Below are 21,545 nucleotides of genomic sequence, written 5' to 3'. Positions count from 1 at the left end.
AATCCTTTTTTAAGCTTGGAAATACAGCTTAACACTAAAGGCAGTACCATGATTGCTCCCATGAATTTCTTCAGAAGTGAAAAAGGTTAAGATTTCCTCAAGTCGGGCTTGATTCCTGGTGATCATATAGATGGGCATATGTTATATTCTTGTTAACAATGCAGCAGCATTTTGGTGTTTCCTACTGCTGGGATTAATTTTTAATTTCCTTGTTTAGCCAGCAGTCCTGGAACTTTTCTGAAAGTTACCCATTAAAGTATGTCTGATCCTATTTAGCTTTTCAAACCCAGTCAAGGTGCTATACATATGGGGCTTTGCAAAAACACGCACTACAGCTTCCTGCTGTTGAGAGATCCAGTCCCTCTTCAGGTTACTCCATCCTTCCCCATTCCTTCCCTTCAGTGACAGCTAGCATCTACAACCTGAGCTACAAATATTCTCTAATATAATTTTTAAGCTAGCATCCTTTCTAGCATGCTCCATTTTCATTGGGCTGTTTGATTTTTCATCATTAAAAAGGAAACTTTGAAGACTGTTCTTGTACACATCTCCTGATTCCACTGATATCCCATGCATGACTTATAGTAAATAAGGATCTTGTTGAACCCTGAGAATGAGGCTGAAGAACATTGTTTTCAACTATGCCTACCAACTGGAGGCAACTAAATTCTGTCAAAGTTTTCTTGTTTTCTTAACATGTATTTAATGGTGACAGTTTCTACTCATAATCAGTGTTAGCCAAGTCAGGAGAAACCAAGCTTAACTAGTTTGACCAGCCAAGGTTTTAGCTTGGCGATACGTCTCTTTGGATGAACTGTGTGATAAAAAGAGAATGTATTTTTTTTTTTTAAAAAAAAAAATGTTTTCTTCCTTTTTTTCTTGGAGGAAAGTGGGCATTATATTATAGCTTTAAATTAAGAGGTGAAAGTAAGTTTCATTATATTCATGGAAGAAGTTGGAAGTTATTCTTTGTATACATTTGTGTTTTCCTTTCTTTTTCTTTATACTTTTTCACATTTCCATTATTCTCTTTTTCCTCTTTATTCTTTCTCTTGATTGCTAGTTTATGTTGTTTTTTTCTCTGTAAGATGTAATAAAATTACATCATATATATGACTTTTAAAAGCTCGTGGAAAGCATTAAAGAGACATTTAAGGTGCTGTGAGTTGAAGATCCCAGAGCATCCTAGACATGCCAAAAAGTCTGGCTCAAAGAAGATCATACAGTGTTTGCTGTTCCTAAATCAAAGGACCTGCAGAGACAAATGCTTTTACACGATCAGTTTGACAATGCTGCCACCCCTTGTCCAAACAATGCTACAAATGCAGGAGGTTTGTATTTCACTCATATGGTTTACCTTTTAGCAATGGCTTGCCAAACCTTTTCCATTCCAAGATGAAAAAGTCTAAAGTACAGTTGTCAGCTCATCCAAGCAGAGAATGGTAGAAAAACTCAGTTGGGAAAATGGCATGCTTCTTTGAAAGATTTAGTGTTGCCTTAACGAAATAGTATCTGAATAGCCTTGTGAAGGGCTCCTACATCCCAGATAATATCTTCATTTTCATACGGGATGGGTGCATTTTCTTCTAGAGTTCCTTTTGCCTCCTTGATCATTATTCCTTCAAACCATCTCCCCCTTTCTCTGACTCAAAGTGACTTTGACGCTTTCCTCATGGGGGACAATGGCAAGCTGACACATAAAGAGGTAGTCAAAAGAATGAGGATAAAGGGTAAGTGACTCGAGTTTTCATAACTCCCATGTGAATCTGTAGATCAGGAAAAAGATCTGGATGTATTTAACCAGTGATGGAAAATCTTTTGGATTTGACCTATCAAAATTTTTTAAAAACTGCTTAACTGCTGCCATGTCTCTCTCACACACAAACACACACATGAACAAGAGAGAAACAATTCTCTATCCCTCCCCCATCTAGACCACCCTGTACAATGGCACTTGGCAGTGTCGAAGTTGGACGTAGAGTAGAGCTCCGAATCTCCACTTCACCCATAGTGCCACTACTGACACTCATAAAGACCACCTCATACTATTCCCCAAGGCGTGTGAGCCTTTGGGAATGGCAGGATTGCCTCCATGGCTCAGTGCTCCCCAGGATCTGCTCTGCACCACTTACCTTCAGGCAGTGTTCTCTGTCTGTTGAAAGGCCCCTGCAGCTGTTCCAGATCAGCTTGAAGGCCTTTGTGCTTGAAGTAGCTTCAACGAATGCTCTTCCTCTGTAGTCTCTGAAAACCACACAAAAGCATTCTCATGTGCAAGAGCATAGCTCCTCACACACCTTTCAGAAGCCATGTGAGAATGGGGTATGCTTTCAGGAATAGTTGTTGAGTGTTAGTGAATGCTGGTTTGTCATCCAAAATGTCGTGGCATATCACATTGGACACATGTGTCATAGTTTGCCATCACTGGATTTAGACTAATGATGTGATTCAAAAACATTTGATTTTATTTAGTTTCCAGACTCTGCTCCAGCTATTCAGTTCTCACCCAAATGATTCAGAATCTTCCCCCAGCAGTACTTGTTGGACATAAAATCTGTAATTAAGCAATTGCCTTTATGACTGAAATTCAGAGACGGTTCTGCAAACATCACATACAATAATAGTTGCCTTCAAAAGTAGCAATCCAAAAATAATTTATGGCATAATAATTAAAGGTTAATCACTTGGGATTCTGCATTCTCTGACAGTTTATAATCAGTATTATTTACCCAAGAAATATCTCTGAACTACATTTTTCCACTACAAGAAAACAGAATCTTAAAGAAGTTCTACTGATGATTATTATTCCACTCTGATCCTCTGCATGCCAATTTATTCAGAGACCCCATGAGCAGAATGGAAGAGACTATTAAGTAAAGCTGTTGTGGTTCAGCCTACATCTTTGCTCGTTTACTGAGAAGAAAGTTTCTCTGGATTCAACGGAGCTTTCTTTCCAGAAATGATCCTTGGGTTTCAAGCTTAACATTGAACCTACTTTTGGGTTAGTCCTGCTTAACTCATCACTTGCCATCCTATAATTTACCATTTGAAGGAGACATTATTCTGTCCAAAATTGAGGAAGACAAGTAATACAAAATGTATAAATACATAAATATATGTTTCCAAAATATATATTTTTCAAGCCCTACACAACTGGCAAATACAAGAAGCTAGAGTTGCATGGATTTAGAAAAGGGTCTTAAATGCTAGTTGGGGCAAAAGCATGATCTTCAAAACTATCAAAGTAAATTTACAGGCAGACTTCTAACAGACCAAGTAAGAAATGTTTCCTTCCTACAGCTCCCATAGCTGAACTTGGCTTCTCAGGAATTCCCATTGAACTCTTTCTATGCCTGCTTCTCATAGTCTCTCACAGGGCTAGAGGAGCTGAGTGCTTGTCCAAAGCCCTGCGAAACATGCCCTTCTCTCACATATCTCAGTTCTTATGTGAACTTCTGGCCTGTGCCCTTTCAAAATTGTACAGCTAAAATACAATTTATTGTGTTTCAGTTTTGAGGTGCAGCATCCAAGCTTCCCATGTTCTGCTATGCTGCCTCATCATGGTAGGGTATCTGTGTGAGTTCCTGGCAGAGATGAGTGAAAACTATTAGTATATACTCCCAACAGTGGCCACCCAAATCACGAAGGTCATCCCAACCGCCCCTTTAAAGCAAGCAGGCCCCTATATTGGGCCATAATAAAGGCAAAGATGCTGGAGGCAGAGGATCGTTTTAGTACAACAGCAAAGGCATCAATTCACACTGTGTGGGAGACGCCAATGGTAGACTACTTCTGTATTTTTACCAAGAAAATCCCATGGACAGAAAATGTAAAGTGACTGATGATATAATGACAGATGATGGCACTCAACATGGTACTGAAAAAGTGCTGAGGTTCCTTCAGAGTACTAGATTAAAGCCTTTGGCACACCTGCTTGCTGATGTTGCCATGCAAGAAGAGAAAATCTGAAGCTGTAAAGGCATACTTATAGCTGGAACATGAAATCAACTGTACATTGACATCTTAGATTTCAACAAGTGGAAATGGACTGGAATTTCATCATTTATTACTCAGGACATGAAAAACATTGCTTTCATGGTGAGAATGAATATAGCAAAAACAGTAGAGTCAATGACTGAATAATATCAATTAAGCTTTGCAGACAAGTCTTTAATATAACAGTAGTCCAAGTTTGGGATTCAGTCACTGATGCAGAAGACGCTGAGCTTGACATGATTTATGATCAAGGTCTATCTAAGACTGATAGCACCTGCAAGCAAGATGTGCTCTTTGTGGTTTGAGATTGGAATACCAAATCTGGAAATAATAATAATAATTAAAAAATAGTTTAACTGGGTAGCTGAGGTAATAGAAAGGAAGTAGGAGAATGTCTTACCAGTTTTTGCCAGTTAAACTAGATGTTCAAACTGACTTTAGAACAAGGGACAAGAGACATGTTGATGCAGATTGCACAACTGAGAAAACCAAAGAATATATAAAAAAGTCAATCTGTGCTCCACTGATTATAGAAAGGTTTTTGATTATGTCAACCAAGTCAAACAATGGAAAATGGTAATCCCAGAACTTCACACTGTCCTCAGGCAAAACCTATGCACAGCTCAGGGAGTCACAGTCTGGATAGAACTAAAGCAGACTGGTTCGAGGTTGGCAAAAATGTGAGATGAGGCCATATACTGTCTACCTTTTTATTCAACCTATATGAGGACCATATAGGGGTAGGAACAGATTAGAAGAATCCATGTTTTTAAAATCAGAGGAAGAAACACCAATAACCTATGCTAGGCTGATGACACTACTCTGAGAGCTGAAATGCAAATGATCTGCAAGCTCTAGCAATGAAAGCCAAGGAGCACAGTGACTATGCTTCAATATAAGGATAACCAAATTCATCACATAGGTACAGCAATCTGCCTTAGAACTGATAATGGAAATACTGAAATGGTGAACTATTTAACAGTAAAGGAACCAGTACTCAAGAAATATGCCAGACACTAGCACTTGATAGGATATCAATGAAGGCCTTGGAAAAGATATTCAGGTGCCAGAACATAGCTATATTTACAAAGGTCAGAATCAAGCAAGCAATAGATTTTTTTTTCTGTGATATTCTATGGAAGTGAACATTGGATTTTGAATAAGTAGGATTTACTCAAATAAGCAGTATACTGATGGTTTTGAACTTTGGGGTTAGATAACATTCCTGATAATGGATAGCCAAGAAAATAAGCAAATAGATCATAGAACAAAACAATAGGATTTGCACTTGAAGCATCAACGATCAGATTCAAGTCATCTTATTTTGGACATGTTATATGAAGATGTAGTTCAGTGGTGGCAAACCTATGGCATGAGTGCCAGAAGCGGCACTCGGAGCCCTCTGTGGGCACACATGCCATCGCCCCAGTCCCGCCTCCCCGACACCCTCCACACCAGCCCCCCTGGAGGGGAGTCGCCCCCAGGCATGGCACGCCTGGAGCAGCACAACCAAGGACATGGCAGTGGGGACAAGATTCTGCCCTTGTGCCCCATCGCAAACAGATTATGCTGTGGGGCACGGGTGGAGGGCGTGGCAGCCATGGCACTATTGGGCCACCTGGGTGATCTGTGGCGGGTCGTGGAGGTGGTGGGTGGCCCTGCGGGTGGGTGGGAGTGGGGCAGGGGTGGGCGGGGGTGGGGGTGGGGCGGTGCAGGGGTGGGGCAGTTTTGGGGCACTCGCTGTCTAAAAGGTTCGCCATCACTGACGTAGTTCCTTTGAGAAATCTGTAATTCTGGGAAGGATGGAAGGGAAGAGAAGAAGAGGATAACTAGCAGCAAGGTGAATCACTTTGATTGTAGGAGCCATGCAGGGAGCCATGGAGATGACCCTGAAGAAGGCATCCAGAAACCATGAAAACAACCACAGGTGCTAGGGTATATATTAAGCCCAGGGAGGCAGGAAAGTATTAGAAAGAGATTCAGACTGGTTCTCCCCTTCCCCAATTCTGGAATTTAAGAAGGGAAGGTACAGTCAGTTTTGCAAGACAGATTGTTGCTGTAGTCCGTCTCAATAAAGCATAGACTTTATGTTTACCTCCTAGAGGTGAGAGGCCATGAATGCACTGTTAGAAGACTGGAAGGATTAGGCTGGGGACAGATCATCCAGAGGAAGAAATATTCAGACAGTTACTAGGAGTTGGCTCTGACTATAATGCATATAAACGATCAGCCAATAGTGTCTAAATTCCAGGATCTCCTCCACTACTCAGAATATGCTTTATATTAGTCCAATACTAAAAACTTGTGGCTCACAAGGAGGAGCCAAGAAGGGAATTCGAAAGGGAATTAAATTGGGGACAACTAATTATTGTAGAAATACCTTATTGTTTTCCTTTCATCTGTTCTATATTCTAATTTTTAGAGCAAGGATGGTGGTGCAACTAAGGTGTTAGACAAGGAACAGCGAGATTCACTGGGTGTTTTTGGGCCAGTCTCTTCAATAAGTTTGTTATTGCAGGATGGAAAAAGCTAGGAGGAGAGAATACTATATACCTGGCTTTGAGCTCCAGTACGAAAGGTGTGACATAAATCTAATAAATTATTTTGTGCATTAATTTATTAGATTTGTTATATTTTATTGTGCATACAGTAAATATATACTGTACTTTACTATATGTTGATTTTAGAGTTACTTATGGTTGTTTATATGCTGGCAACTACTTTGAGAAAATACAATTGGAAAAAAAAGTGGCCTGAAAGTATATAATATAAATATGAAGCAGACAGATAGGTGATGTAGTGGGGTATGATGCTGGACTGGCTCCAGGGAGACTTACAGTCTAATCCAATGCAGCCCACTCACAGAAAAGTCACTCCCTGGATGGCTTTGGAGCTATTTACTCTTTCTCAGCTCACTCCACAGATTAATTCTGGGGTGATGAAGCACTATGTAAGCTGAGTTGAGCTCCTAAATAAAAGGCAATGCTTTGTTGGCTCCGAGAAAGAGAACAATATCCACCATTTTTGGTAATCTACAGCCTGTTTATAGGTACAACTTCCAACTTAAACACAAATTTGGGTTAAAGACAGAGTTAGGGAATGGAATCCGTTCTTAACCGAGGGACTGCCTATATTTAAAAAAAATGTCATGGTTTCCCCATTCAGGAGCAATATTTTGTTTTATTTAGTTAGTTAGCTATTAATCAAATTTGCACAGCCACCTATCTCGCAAAAAGCAGCTAGGACTGGCATACAATGGTGTTTTATTTGGTTTGAGTGGACATTATAGGATGTTTCAAACCAAAGGCTTTAGATATCTGCCCAAAGCTTTACCAGAGGAAATAAGTAATGGTTTGCCTCTTTAACTCAATGTACCCTTACGTAGCAGTATGCTCACTAAATACAACAGCCTTTACTTTTGTACAATCATTTATGACAGCCACCTCCAACCATTTGGGTGCCAGGGACTGGTTTCATGGAGGACGGTTTTCCCCAGACCAGGGGTGTGTGGTTTTGTGTGCTGCCTGGATCCTGCACATCCATAGATGGGGCTTTGCTCACTTGCACAGCCCAGTTCCTGCCAGATTGCGGACCAGTGCCGGTTTGTGGCTTGGGGGTTGGGCACTCCTGGTTTATGATATACTGATAACTGTCTGTTTCCTTTATTTCCTTGTTCCTCCCAATCTACCATATTTTACTTTCCACTCTATATTCTCACAAAAATAGTTCAGTTCTGCAGTTCTACTATACTTTTCAGTAGTTTGGATTAGGTGTAGTTTTTTTGCTTATGGAAAGCTTGCAGGGAGAACACCGAACGTGTTCCTGCTGTCGTTCCCAGTGATTAAGGGAAACTGTCAGGGAATGTTGGAAATGAGGATCATGTGACCATGGCTGACTGCAAGGTCACTGCACCATTTCACCCAGTCGAAGGTTACAAAGAGACACAAGAGTTTTAGTAGTATATAGATAGATGATAGGCTGTCTTTTATATTTGCTGCTTTAATCTACTTTTGAATTTCTCTTTTGACTGTCTTCTTGACCATCTTAACCAGTTGTAGTAACATGCAATGTTTCAAAGATGGGCTTCAGGAACTAGGATGTTCTCTTGCCTGTCTCTCTCATTCCCCTTTTAATAGTTACCCTTAGGGAATTATCAACAATTGCAAGGGCAAAGGCAACTGCAGATTCAAAGGCAAAAGGGTCCTTGAATTGCATGAGGCTCACTCTGCCTCTGCACATTGCCTAGAAGAAGTGCCTTAATCTGCAGTCCTCTGACTCACTGATGTGGATGAAAGCCTTACAGAATTTAGAACTGCTTTGTGAAGTTGCTTATTTTATTTTATATCCTAGATTGCTTTTTGACTGGAAATCTTATACAGAAAGAGCAATTTGGACATTAGGTTATGTTGCACATATTTAGGCAACTGTATGGAAGTTAAGAAGTAATATCATTTATACAAGTGGATTATATGCGTGAATAAATGGGAATAGCTATCAGATTCTGGATGCAAATAGTATTTTTATATTACTTTGAAAACAATACCTTAATTGATGTGCAAAACTGAAACCACAAAGGGTATGAACTGATGGATTTCCCATAAAGGCAAAAGAAAAATCAAGCTTCCTCCAAGAGGAACACAGTACTGCTAAATAAGGAAATACTGAATGTGTGTGTCCAAAAACAAACAGATGCTTTGTTAGACAGCAACAAAACAGTGACTTACGCAGCCTGTCATAGGGCAAGAGTATTAAGCTTAAATCTGCTCACGTGACAAGCCCGGGGATTAAAACCTCATTTCTTGCCAGCATTCCTCTCTGTCAAAGCTTGATTCTGTTTCTTTAGCTGCAATAACCCATCTGTCAAGGACTGCATTGATTCCAAAAGAACGAAATGTTGAGCCTTAAGGTATGGTTAACATATTCCCACTGCTACACAATATGCACACTATTTGCATTTTTCTGTTTCTATCTCTTGATGCAAGCTTGCACACTTGGGCAAAGGAGCAAGGGTCACACTAGACTAGACCCTTGTTTCTAATTTCAGTTAAAGTCTTTTAGCTTTTAAATGAAGGGAGCACAACCTTTTTCAGATGGAGGGGGTTGTACTTGGCTTTTGAATGACATGCTTGGGGCCACACTCCAGAAAGTTGCCAGGATCAGATTAAAAACTAGATTGTATTGAATCTAAATGTACTTCAACTTTAATTTAAAAAAATACATTCTTGCACATTTAATAATATCCCATCATATTCAGAATTACAATCTGGAAGAAATATGGGGAATGCACAAACACAAAAATTAGTGCAAATCTGAAAAGTCTTTTCCTGGACTCAGCCAATATGCTCCCATGAAAACAAACTCTATTCTAAAGCCATTTTAAAATACACCCACCTCCGTATTTCTAGATGCCATGATTGGTGCAGAGATCCTTAAAGTATGCTTCAGGTCTATCAACAACAATAACGTTTGCTGTAAAAAGCTTGTTTGTCACACTTTAAATACAGTATATAAAATACTTAATGTTGAATCACTGCCTCTCTGTTCTTTGCTGTCATCTGTTGGCTTGTTCTGCCTTACAATTTGTCCTCAGAAAACCAAACTCCTTGAAATGCTAGAAAAGCACCTGGGAATCAATGTCATTTCAGCAATGTCCCTCCTGCTTCTTTCCCCAGGAACACAGAGTTGACACATTATAGCCAAACATTTCAATCAGACATTGCCATCTGCAAATATCTGGGGTTTAGATCATCGGTGATGGGCTCAAGTGCAGAAAATGGCTCTGGATGGGAGTTCCTAATGGTTCCTTAATCAAGGGGTCCTTAAATGCTCTCTAAATGTGATTGTTTTCTTGCAGAGGCTTCATTATCCAAAGAAGGTAACACCATCAGTTATCCTTTATTATTGGTTCCTTAATCAATACAAGGCACGTGGCTGCAGTAGAGCAGGAACCTGGCTGCCCAGGCATTTTAACCTTATTCCTCCCAAAATAGCACTGGGAGTGGATAGACTCCATGGTTCTCAATGCCCTTCCCAAGGAAATATAGGGAATGTCAAAATCCCCAGATAAGAAACTGTTCACGCACAGAGAAGCTCACCAGCGGGGTCGGGGATTTTTTGATTAAGCGATACAACTGTTTCCACTCCCCCTTTAAAAGGCAGCTTTCAGACTGATCCCTACAAAATCCCTGGGGTCACCTGCGATTGCCCGTGGACGACTCGCCATGCAAAATTCTCTTAAACGGCCTCTGAGGGGGAAGGCGCGGCGGGAGCGGTTGCCGTAGGCAAGTTCTTGTTTTGCTGGTTCCCCCCCCCCCCGCTCCTTTCGCATTCCACAGCATGGTAATTAACAGCACTCCGAGGGTTTTAAAATAAATATGCTGGTGACGTTTGGTGGTGTGTTTTGTTCCCAGACGATCAACAGCCGTTTCTTGGAAAGCGGCTGGAGACTCAGCTGACAGCAGCCCTGAAGCGCTTTTATTCAATGCCGTTGCAAGTAACTGCCTGAGAAAATAAGGGTCACACAATGGTGTGCCTTTTTGCGCGGGAATATTGCTGGAGAAGAAAACATGGGGATTTACCGCTCGCTCTTCCCTCATTTATCTGCAGCCTCTGGCAGCCACTCCTGTTTGTCCTGGGATAAGAATGGCGTGCAAGTGTGCCAGTAAAAGATTATAATCCCAGGTTTCTCCCGTAAATCCAGGGAAGTTGTAAATAACTCGTCTAAAATTGCCTTTAGTGCAATGACACCGTTAAAAAGGCTTAATTAAGTGGTGAAGAAAATGAGAAAAAAATGTAGATAAAATGCCACTATTATATTTCAAGGAGCAATAAAGAATCTCCTTTAAGCAATAACAAACCAAACTAAACCAAAAGAGTGAAAAATATAAAGATCTGAAGGAAAGTGTTTGTGGGGAGGGAGCTATTCATCAACCTTGACAATTTTAAGGCACGTGAACTTCAACTCCCAGAATTCCACAGCCAGCATTGCTGGCTGTGTAATTCGGGGAGTTGAAGTCCACATGCCTTAAAATTGTCAAGGTTGAGAAACACTGATTCCAGACTAAAGATTTCTCCTTTCTAAAAATTCATAATAAACATTACTGCGTGGACCATAGGCCTTGATATTTTCGGGCTGATGAATAATAAGAGGGTCAAATGATAAAATGACTGCACCAGGTTCTCTCCAGTATAACCATTCCCAATCAGATAACTCCATGTTTTTTCATTTTGGCAAATTAAGATGCATGGACTTCAACTCCCAGGCTGGCTGAGGAATTCTAGGAGTTGAAGCCCATCCATCTTAAAGTTGCCAAAAGTGGAAAAAAAATTATGTCACTGAGTAATGTCATAAAGTGTGATGTCACATGACCATGCCACTTAGCACGGTGGTGCCAGCAAACCCCGGTTACAGCATTAAGCAAGGACCTCATATGCTTCAGTGCTGCCATATGGCTGTACCATCACTCTGCCACAGTCAGCTGTGACCTTTGTTTTCAAGGTTCCCACAAATAGGCCTCTGCCAGGGGAGGGGAGGGAAGGGGTGTATGGGGATTTGGGGGGGGGGAGGCATGGCACAGGTAAGGGATGGTGCATGAGAAATACCGTATGAGTCAGGGAGAGAGGGTGCATGGAAGGGCACAAGAGGAATTGTGCAGTTCAGGGAGGTTGCACAGGGGCGCGCAGAGGTGCAAATATGTGTGTATGAGGGTGCAAGGAAGGTAGGGTGAGAGATGGGGAAGGTGTGTGTGTGGGGGTGCAGTGCAGGTCGGGATGAGATGGATGCAAGCAGGTGCATGAGGGTGTGAGGGAAGTGTGGTGAGACTCAGGTAGGATATACAAGTAATAAGTAAATATCTTGAAGGGCCATGGTTTATTTAATTTACAATGAAACAAATGTTTAATTTCTGAAAATCTGAAATAATATCACAACAGGGATATTTGTCTGGAGAATGTCTTTTCTTGACAGCATATATCCCTGAAAAATGAGGAACCCACCCATTTGGAGCTTAATACCCAGGAAGGAAGATATCCAGATATTAAGCTGTTTAAAGCTCCCTATCCCATTACAAGTACCTTGAACTGAGTCCTGGCAGCTAACTGGCTTAAAGTGGTGCCTGTCAGTTCATAGCTAATAGGAGGTTGTAATCCTGCCCATCTGTAGCGTGTGCCATGTTACCTCCTCTGCATTAATTCGCTTTCTCTAGATTATGGACATTATCAACTCTTACAGGTCAATGAAGCACATAAAGAGTTTTCCCTCATGCTGGTATGCAAAAAGGAAGCCTGTAATTGTTGCACAATAATTTCCTAGACACTAGAAGGCACAAACATGAGACCTCTTGATGCCTATGAGAAGAATTATTCTGGGTGGTGGTGACAAATATAATGTTTATCTGAGCAAGAAGTTTGAACTGGAACATTGTATGCTAGTTTAAAGAAAACTTGACCAGAAATAATAATGGAGCAACTTATCAGTTACAGGGTGAACTCCTTTGCCTGATTCTTATGATAGCTCTCATGTGATGGCTTCCTGTATCTGTGATGGACAGTGTTTATCTGGATAGGCTCCAGTTCTGCTCCGAAAACATTTCCACATGAAAAATGAATGTCTGTCCTCAGTCAGTCGGTCCTTGTGACCCCACCCGACTGTCACTGTCAGGCACCTGAACCATTACTTCTAGCTGGATTGTGGTAGAGCAGAAATTGTGAAAACTAAGCCCCAGTCTTCAGTGTGGGAACTCTGTGGGATTTTCCCAGTTGTGTGAGCATGCCTGCTTTCTGACTCCTTAGCCTTGACCACCAGAATTTTGCCAGTCTTGAGCATGGCTTTTGCATTGAGTGAGGGGAATACAGTTGTGGTGGCTTGTCAACCTCCCCCTATTACAGCAACTACAGTAATTTTTTAAAGTAATCAATAAAGTCCAAGGAAAAGAGCAGATTAAATGCCATTTTTTTTAAAACTAGTGTAATTGCGAAGGGTGGCAATATTGGTGACATGGAAGTATCTTCAGAGCACTTTCTGCAAGTGAATCATTTATTCATCAAAGTAGGATGAATCTAAATATATCCAAGTAGGAATATGGGCAAACTTGCAACACTCCCTTAAACATGTAATAAATATTTTGATTCCAGCCTGGAGTAAAAATAGAAATCCTTAAGCCTTTTTTCCACTTGTCTCCAATATAGTGTCTACAATTTATATGCCTGCCATTACCTAACAGAAAAAGAAAAGGTTTTCTTTTCCTTTTTTTTTCACCCATTTAACTTTTATTATATTTCTTCAGCTAGGGTTGCTAATGGTCAGAAATGGTGGGAAATGTTGATTTTCCCTTACAACTGACCTAGCTTAATGGAAAGATTTTTTAAATTGCTGTCTTTACTGAAGTGGAATCTTAACTGATATATTTTTAAGAATATCTGTTTTTGCATAAAGATTATGAAAGTTAGTTTATTTTTAATTTCAAAATCCTACATGTATCATTTATACAGTACCTGTATTTATATATGGAATATTTAAAAGAATAGAATAATTGGATAAATTCCAGTGTTCTGTCTCTTTCCTCAGAATTTGGAGAATAGATTCTCTATTCTCCATTTAAATTGCTCTTTCTACAATGCCCAAAACATTCTTCACATAATATTTTTACAGAACATCTCTTTATCAGACAATGCTACTCAATTGTGGCAAAGTATAATAAGGTGTGAAGCCAAAGTGTTCAAGTTCTTAAGGGTTTTTAGAATCACCTGTATTATTTGCACATATTGTTTTAGTTCTGAGAAAAAATAGATATTGAAAGGGAATAAATAGCTACATAAACATTGTAAATAAAATCAGAATCAAATTTTAACTCACAGAATACACTCCCCTTAAGGAAGATGTATTTTTTAGGCAAGCAAACACTCTAAGCAGAGATTAGGCCCGTGCTGTCACTTCCTTTGATGTCTTAGCTTGTTCCAGAGTATAAAAATATTCACTTTAACAATGCAGAATAATATACCTGAGGATGCTTAACACAATTACTTGAAATGCATGTTTTATACAACATTAGTACAAGTTGTAATAAAGCAGAAAGCTTCATTCTGCAGAAGACACTGCCCTCTTGTGGACAACGTTTGCCCTAACGATTAGATTCTTTTCTTGGGATCTTGGACTTGGATTTGCTTACTCTGACAAAAACCGAGTTCAATAAACTGAGGCCAAATGATGCAGATGAAGATAATATAAGCCAAGCTTAAACGGGAACAAACAGAAAATAAGAGCAAGGCTATAAGCAGTTTCTTTTGGGAAACTGACAACTTAAATGACCCTTCAGAAAGTGAAATACTTGCTGTTTTCAATGTACTAGCCATATTAAGAATTTTATATCATTTTAGATGATGCACTCTCCTTATTCACTAGGCCTTAGCAGCATTATTAAACTGATGCCATCTAAGTATTAAGCACTCTGTGCCTCTGGGATTCAACTGAGCAAGAATACTTAGTATTTTTAAAGTATACACATCTAGTTCTCCTGATCCCAGCAAAAAGATAAAGAACTCAGCCAGGAAACAAAAAAGTATTTATTCTTTTATTCACAGACTATGCTGTTCAAAATTTTGTTGAAGACAGCAAATCAGTTCAAAGAAATAAAAATTTCTACTAGTAAGTGTATGAAAGCAAAGGTGATTGATTTGAACCAGCCAGGTGTACAGGAACCTCTAGCAGCCACTAATTAGGTTTAATTGAAGAGTAGATTAACTCTGAAATACCTCCCAGTTCCATGGACTGATCCACATATATTCCCTAATGGCATTTTGAACGTGCCTCACTACTTATGCTTTAAGGACGTGTCCTCATCCCCTGTCTATGGCCTAATCTCATATTTAATTCATCCAGTGTTAGAACAATGTTTTCCATTTGTCTTCTGGCTGCAGGCATGATTTTTGGTGCATTTTAGTAATGCTGCTGCTGTTGCCAGGGGCTGTGATCTGCCTAGCTTCAATTGGGTGCTGTCAGCTGCAGGGTAGTGCATGCTTTCTCTTCTCCCCGCCCCCTAATTGTTGGGCTCTCCATGACCAATGTGGTTCATGCTGATGGGCTGACATGACATTTGGATTCTATAGACATCTGCCCGCATAAATGCATGTCTGATGTTTTCCAAAGCTCAAGTCAGATGATGCATGGGTTTCTTGCTAACTCTGCCCTTGTGAGAAAGCATTGGGGATTTCTTCCTTCCCCTTTTAAAGATCTTTTTAGAAACAGGAATAGAGGAGCAGTAACAGTATGATTACCAACAAACTTCTCTCTGTTACTGTTGCCTTTAAAAGCAATGGGAGTAATGGTAGTCATCAATCTACAAAACCATCAGGCAAAAAAAGGATCTCTGAGGAGGCAGTGAAAGACGACAGCACTTGGCTGATGTCTCCCTCCTACTGCACCTCTGACTGGTCAACCTGCTTTTCAGTTTGGAGCACGTGTCTGCTCCTCTCCTGAAATAACACAGGAGGTGAGTTCAGAGCGAGTCGAAATGACAGCACTTCTGGGCTGATGTACTGCCATTAGGACAACTTGAAAGACGGGCAGAGGGCATTTATTTTGTTTTCAACATGATTATTAAACTGTCAACATAATTATAATGACTTCTGGTGGAGGAATAATGCCAGATTTTTGACTTCCAGCTTCTCATCACTCAAAAAAAAAAGGCTCACTGTAGTGCTTAGGACATTAATCTGTGAGTTCAGGAGGTGGAGAGATGCTGCTGGGAGACGAAAGGCATTAACCAATCACTCTTTCAATCTGCTCAGGCAAGCTCCACTTGCCAGCATCATTACTGAGGGAAACTAGAGGTTGTGTATCAAGACAGAGCAAAGTAAGAGTTCACAAAGCAGCTGTCTAAATGAGTTGTACATGACTTGCCTGCACTCAGCACTGTGGAACAGTGGCCAGTCAACAGATACAGCTATCTACACAATGTCTATTTCTATATAGACATTTGGGCTGATCAAGGCAACAATTTAACTATTAAGGAACAACTAAATTGCTTCAGGGAGGTTAGCAAGAATGGTATCTTCTGATTTATTTTGTAATATTCTCTAAAGCCAGCACATGAAATTGTTAAGCATGGTTAGAAAATGTACAACTCTCTCCATGAAATCCAATACCATGGCCATAGCAAAATTGTGATAACCACATTATACCTTATGCCTCTATCACATATTTCTGGTAAAAAACAGGATGGCATGTGACAATCAACCATATTTTTTCTATAAGCCATAATAGCCTGATTTGCTTCTAGTTAATCCATAAAGAACTCTTTCCCATTCCTTATGCAACTTTCCAAAACACGAACCAAATTGTAGAGTTGCATGAACAACAAGATGCCAATTTTATTAACAGTCACAAACAATAGTTACATTCATATCTATCTGTCATATGAAGACAGGCAGACTATTCAATATTCAAAAATCTAAAGAGAAAAAAAGCATTATATTTCCATTATATTTCAAACGTTATATTTCCATTAAACTTAAGAAGAAATAGATACGGGGAGAAAGGTGTAACAACTTATGTAAAATCGATCAAGAAACAAAAAAATTGCATCTGCTCAACCACAACAAAGAAAAGTTTAATATGAAATAGGGGGAAGGAAGGATTTAATTGCAACTTATTTGCGTTTTTTTCCCCTTTTCGTTCTTCACAAACGTTCAGACTGCTCAATAGATACTCTGTATGTTTCACTGGGGCCAGTCCTCAATTGCAGGGGCAGTTCTGGTTGTTTGGCTCTGACCTTTAGCTGGGCAGGGTCCAGAGTAAGGAGTTGACGGATGTTATTATGATCAAAGGTTGTTCGTTGGGGCTCTGCTGGCATCCCAGGCAAAGCAGCCTCTCGGACCCGCATATCTTTTTTAATGCGCCTTTTCTTTATTATAGTACAGAGCACACTGATCACCACGACAAACACAGTGATGCAAAAAACAGTGATTCCGACAATAAACTCGGTGTAGCTGTACAAGGAATCCAAACCTGCAGATAAAGAAGACTTGTTTTGCTCAACCCAGTCATGGAAATGGCTCTCCTATACAAAACGTTGGCCAACAGATTAAAGCACAGGTTAGACATTCTAGAGGCAACTGAATCTTCTCTGTTTCTGTCTCACTGCTTTCAGGAGGAGGCAAGCATCCTTGAGTAATGTCAGACAAAGCAGTTTTAGGGTTAAGCCAGATAATGTCAGTATGGATGGATCCTTGCTACATTCACAATAACTGTCCAACTTATTTCCTCCAGTGTAAATTCTAAAAAACATGCTGCTTTTTGTGGTGCAGTTAACAGCTGGAACATTTTCACTGAAAAATATTCAGAGAAAACTACTGCTTGACTGTCCACCATTTGTTAGTAATCCTCTCCGCACACTATTTGGGGCAATTTTGCAACGATCATTATTCTATTCTCTTCCTGAATGAATTCTATTCATTCAGGAAGAGAATCTATAAAAGGCCTCAATAAGGCTTGATATCCAACACACACAACCTGAAACAGGAATGGAAGATTAGACTGACAGCTGAATTAGCATGCACATTTATGATATTGGTGTGTATGTGTGTGTGTGTGTTTGTGTGTGTGTATGTGTGTGTGTGAAATCTCAAAACTATTACACTATGGCAAGGAAGGAGTACTTTAAAAAGTGTATCATCACTTCATTATATTCTCAGATGATATGAGCCAAAGTGTAACTACATCAAAGCCTCTCCAGAGTTTCATTGGAGCTACAATGGTCTAATCTTACTCCACCAGCCTCGGAAGCTGCCACGGGAAGTTGCCAAGTTGAATTGCCAATGCAGATTGCGTAACAGTATTGTCAAGATAAACTCTTTCTGACTTGCTTTCTGTTTAACTTTCCAATAAACTCTGCTTTTTCTCAGGAAAACCAACTGCTGCCCCTACAAAATTTTGTGCTGAGAAGGGAATTTCAAATCCAAAGAGGCATCCATGGCAAGCAGGTGGTGGAGCTTTGTCTCTAGCTTGTGAAGCCCATGATAGCAAAGTCTTTTGCATAAAAGGACTGAATCACGGGGTGAATCATGTGAAGCATTATCAGACAGAAACATATTTCGGTCTAAGTGTTTCCTTGGGGTGGGCAGCCACATGAAGACAAGGAAGGATCCACAGATTGCATCACCTTAGGCTCCTGCTAACGGCCTCACATTCACTAAGAACTTTTGGCAACTATGTCATGTGATGTTACATGATGCAATATGATGTGATGTGATGTGATGATAGGATGCTGTAATGATGTAATGTGATGTGATGTTATTTTTGTGCCTTTGAGTCTGTGTGGACTCCTGATGACTTCCTGGTCCAGTGCCTGTAGTTTTCTGGGCAAGATTTGCCATTGCCTCCTTCCTAGGACTGAGAGGGAGTGGCTGGCCCAAGGTCACCCAGCTGGCTTTGTGCCCAAGGCAGGAATAGAACCCAGTTTCCTGGTTCTATCTTATTCCTCAACCACTAGATCAAACTGCATTTCAGTTCTTTTGTTTTGTTTTCTTGTGAAGCAGCATGCTAACAGCAATTCCTTTATGCTTTAGCAAATAAACAGCAAATCATCACTGAGCATTTGATAGAACCTTTTTGTGTCCAAATCCCCCAAAAGTGGTGGGGATAGAATATCATAAAGACCCACCTGATCGTGGATGACGAACACATAGAGTACCCAATTTTGTCAGAGAACGGTCCTCGTACCCTTCTTTACACTGGCAGGAGTATGTTCCATCTCCGTTGAGACAAATGGCCTCATTGCCACATAAATCAATTCCAGAGTTGCATTCATTCACATCTATCATACAGGGCCAAAACAGTTTCCCATTAATAGGCAATTAAGCTTCCAGAGACGGAAGTGGCTGCTTTTATTTGATATTCCCTAATTAATGAAATAATTGCTCACTTACCTCTCACCAAAACAGTTTGGACCTTGCCAGCTCCCACAAATGCACCACTAAGATCTTCCAGTTGAAAATTCAGTAAGTAAGATATGTTCTTTTCTTCTGATGTTAAATGCAACCAGAATGCGAATATGAGGTTTGGGCCATTTTGTCTACATATAAACATGGAAGCAACTTATTTTCTTTTTTCATTCAACCAACAAGTTAGCTACCGCTCCCCTAAATCTTGGGGCAGTATCCACCAGGAAGATTGAAAGTATAATTCAATCAGATCTGAAAAATGAAAATCGCTTAAAGTGTTCTACTTTAAGGGGTTATCCATATTTGTCATCAAGTTATATAAGTGAAAAATAAAGAACAAATTTCAATTTTATTTCAGATAGGAAGGGAACAATCAACAAAAGACCTAAGGAATATTGTTGCGAGTCCCTCCATGCCTTAGAAATAGAGTTGACAGAAAATAATACTTGATTTTGAGATATATGAAGGAAATGTTTGCTAACATCATAGGGCAACCTATATTCAGTTGCCATACCTGTCCATTTCAATTTCTTCTTTTCTCATGATAATTTCCTTTAATTTGAATTCTTTGATTTCGTTTGAGAAGAGTTTCACTCTCTCTTGTACCTGGAAAAAACCCCAAAGAGTTTAATTCTCTTTAAACATGTTTTAAATAATAAACATAGTGTACCTTGAGCATCATCTTCTAAGAGCCATTAGCATCTTTTTATCTAGCCGGCAGAATACAAACTGAAGCCTACAAAATGCCCTTAATTATTCTAAATGTTCTCTTTGTATTCCATTATTTTATTAGATATTAAACTTGAACATGCCCACCAGCTGAATTTTGGTTACTAACATCCCCTTGATTTGCCAAGACCAAATGCTTTTCTCTCACCTTCAAATGAAGCAAGAAGTGTGTGTGTGTGTGTGTGTGTCTGAGTGTGTACTGTTTATATAATGTGTGCGTGTATATATTATGAGGTAATGATATCATTTGACATTACCTCACTCTTTACCTCTATCCCCCAAGATCTGGCGGTCACGGCAATAAGGGACCTCCTACAAGAGGGTCCTGAACAACATAATGACTCTCTCCATACTCTCTAATACAGTTGCTAATCCTATGCCTGAAGACATATTTCACCTTTTGGGGTGTGGTATAAGAACAAATAAAAGGGACGCCAATGGGATCCCCCATCTCAGGCATTATTGCTGAGGCGGTTCTTCAGTGGCTAGAGTCAATAGTAATGTCTAGGTACCACCCAAAATTTTGGGCGCGCTATGTAGATGATACTTTTGTGATTGTCAAAAGATGTGATAGCGCCAAATTCTTGGAGGAACTGAACTCAGTATATCCAGACATCTGCTTCACGCAGAAGAAGAGATCCAAGGCAGTCTTGCCTTTCTGGATGTACTGATCAGCCGACGTCCTAATGGCACATTGTGCACATCTGTATATTGCAAACCCACCCATACAGACAGAATGCTACATTATAATTACAACCATCCGGTAGCACATAAAATCAGCTGCATCCGGACGCTGTTTAAACAGGTTAATTCCCATTGTAGCACGGGCAGAGCTAAAGCAGAGGAGAAAAAACATCTCCATCACATCCTCATGCACAATGGCTATCCCATGGGGTTTGTGAGACAGTATAGTAGACCACATTGAAATCATAGAGACTCACGCTCCAATGTGACAGCAATGCCGGCCACACGAACAACCCTCCCTTATATTCATGGTGTCTCTGTTGGCCCCCTACAATGTGAGCATTGCCCACAGGCCCGAGCACACCCTTAGGTCCAAGGTCATGCATCCAAAAGAACCGCTCCCCAACGGTCAAAGATCATCTGTGGTTTACAGAATTAATTGCAAGGTCTGTGCAAGTAATTACATTGGGGAAACCTCTAAAAGACTGAGGACCAGGGTTCATGAGCATGAACTGGCTATTAGAAGGCAGGAGCAACGCTCACAAGTGTGGGCCCATATGTCCAGCTCTGGCCACACTTTCGATCTAGCTAACGCAGAGGTTATAGCTCGTGAGACTACCAAAGGTGGCTGCCTACTTAAGGAAGCCTGGCTCTCTAATGAAAATTCCATCAACCGGCATATAGACCTTGTGCTGGCCTACCAGACGCTTAGGAAATGGGAACAGCAGCACCACGGCCTACTGAGAAGATATTTAACTCTATCTTGGCAGGATTGGGGTGGTAGAATGATGGATGAGACAGGCACAATCTCCAAGGAAGAAGATAACAGCGTTTTACATAATTGGGACGATGGCTCTATAGATGGGATGACCACGGCTCACATGGACCGAGATGATGGACCAAATGGCCTTAAGCCAGGGACGGAAGCGCTGAGGCGATCTGGAAGGAGGGGGAGGGAGGGGGAAGACAGAAAGCAGGAATGCCGGAACAGCTGCTTGTTGCAGGACTGGGGTGGAGGAATTACGACAACGGCCTTGGGGGTGGGGGAGGATAATGGCCCTGGGAGGGAGGGGGAGCAGGGACGGAATGACAGCTGCCCTCCAAGTGCTTGCACACGCTCAAAAAGAGCACTTAGGATCGTAAAACCACCAGTGGAGTCAAAGACAGTTTGCCTGATGTGGAACAACTTGGTGTGATAAGGA

General features: G+C 40.6%; 1 protein-coding gene across 2 annotated transcripts in view; it reads right to left on the bottom strand.

The window, feature by feature from the left end:
• Positions 1-16,329: 16,329 nt before the first annotated feature.
• The window catches only part of LOC120307828, a 33,241-nt gene continuing 28,025 nt past the window's right edge, over positions 16,330-21,545 (bottom strand). For both annotated transcript variants that reach the window (XM_039342982.1, XM_039342981.1), the window contains 4 exons: positions 19,445-19,536; positions 18,916-19,061; positions 18,651-18,803; positions 16,330-16,996 (listed from right to left, as the gene is read on the bottom strand). In XM_039342982.1, the coding sequence (XP_039198916.1) occupies positions 16,668-16,996; positions 18,651-18,803; positions 18,916-19,061; positions 19,445-19,536 (720 nt within the window). In that variant the 3' untranslated portion in view covers positions 16,330-16,667. The remainder of the gene's footprint in view (positions 16,997-18,650; positions 18,804-18,915; positions 19,062-19,444; positions 19,537-21,545) is intronic.

This window comes from Crotalus tigris, unplaced genomic scaffold (assembly GCF_016545835.1).
Source record: "Crotalus tigris isolate CLP2741 ecotype Arizona unplaced genomic scaffold, ASM1654583v1 scf7180000017831.1706817, whole genome shotgun sequence".
In the NCBI taxonomy this organism is placed as follows: Eukaryota; Metazoa; Chordata; class Lepidosauria; order Squamata; family Viperidae; genus Crotalus; species Crotalus tigris.
The sequence above is the reverse complement of the archived record's forward strand: the minus strand, read 5'-3'. Positions and strand labels throughout refer to the sequence as shown.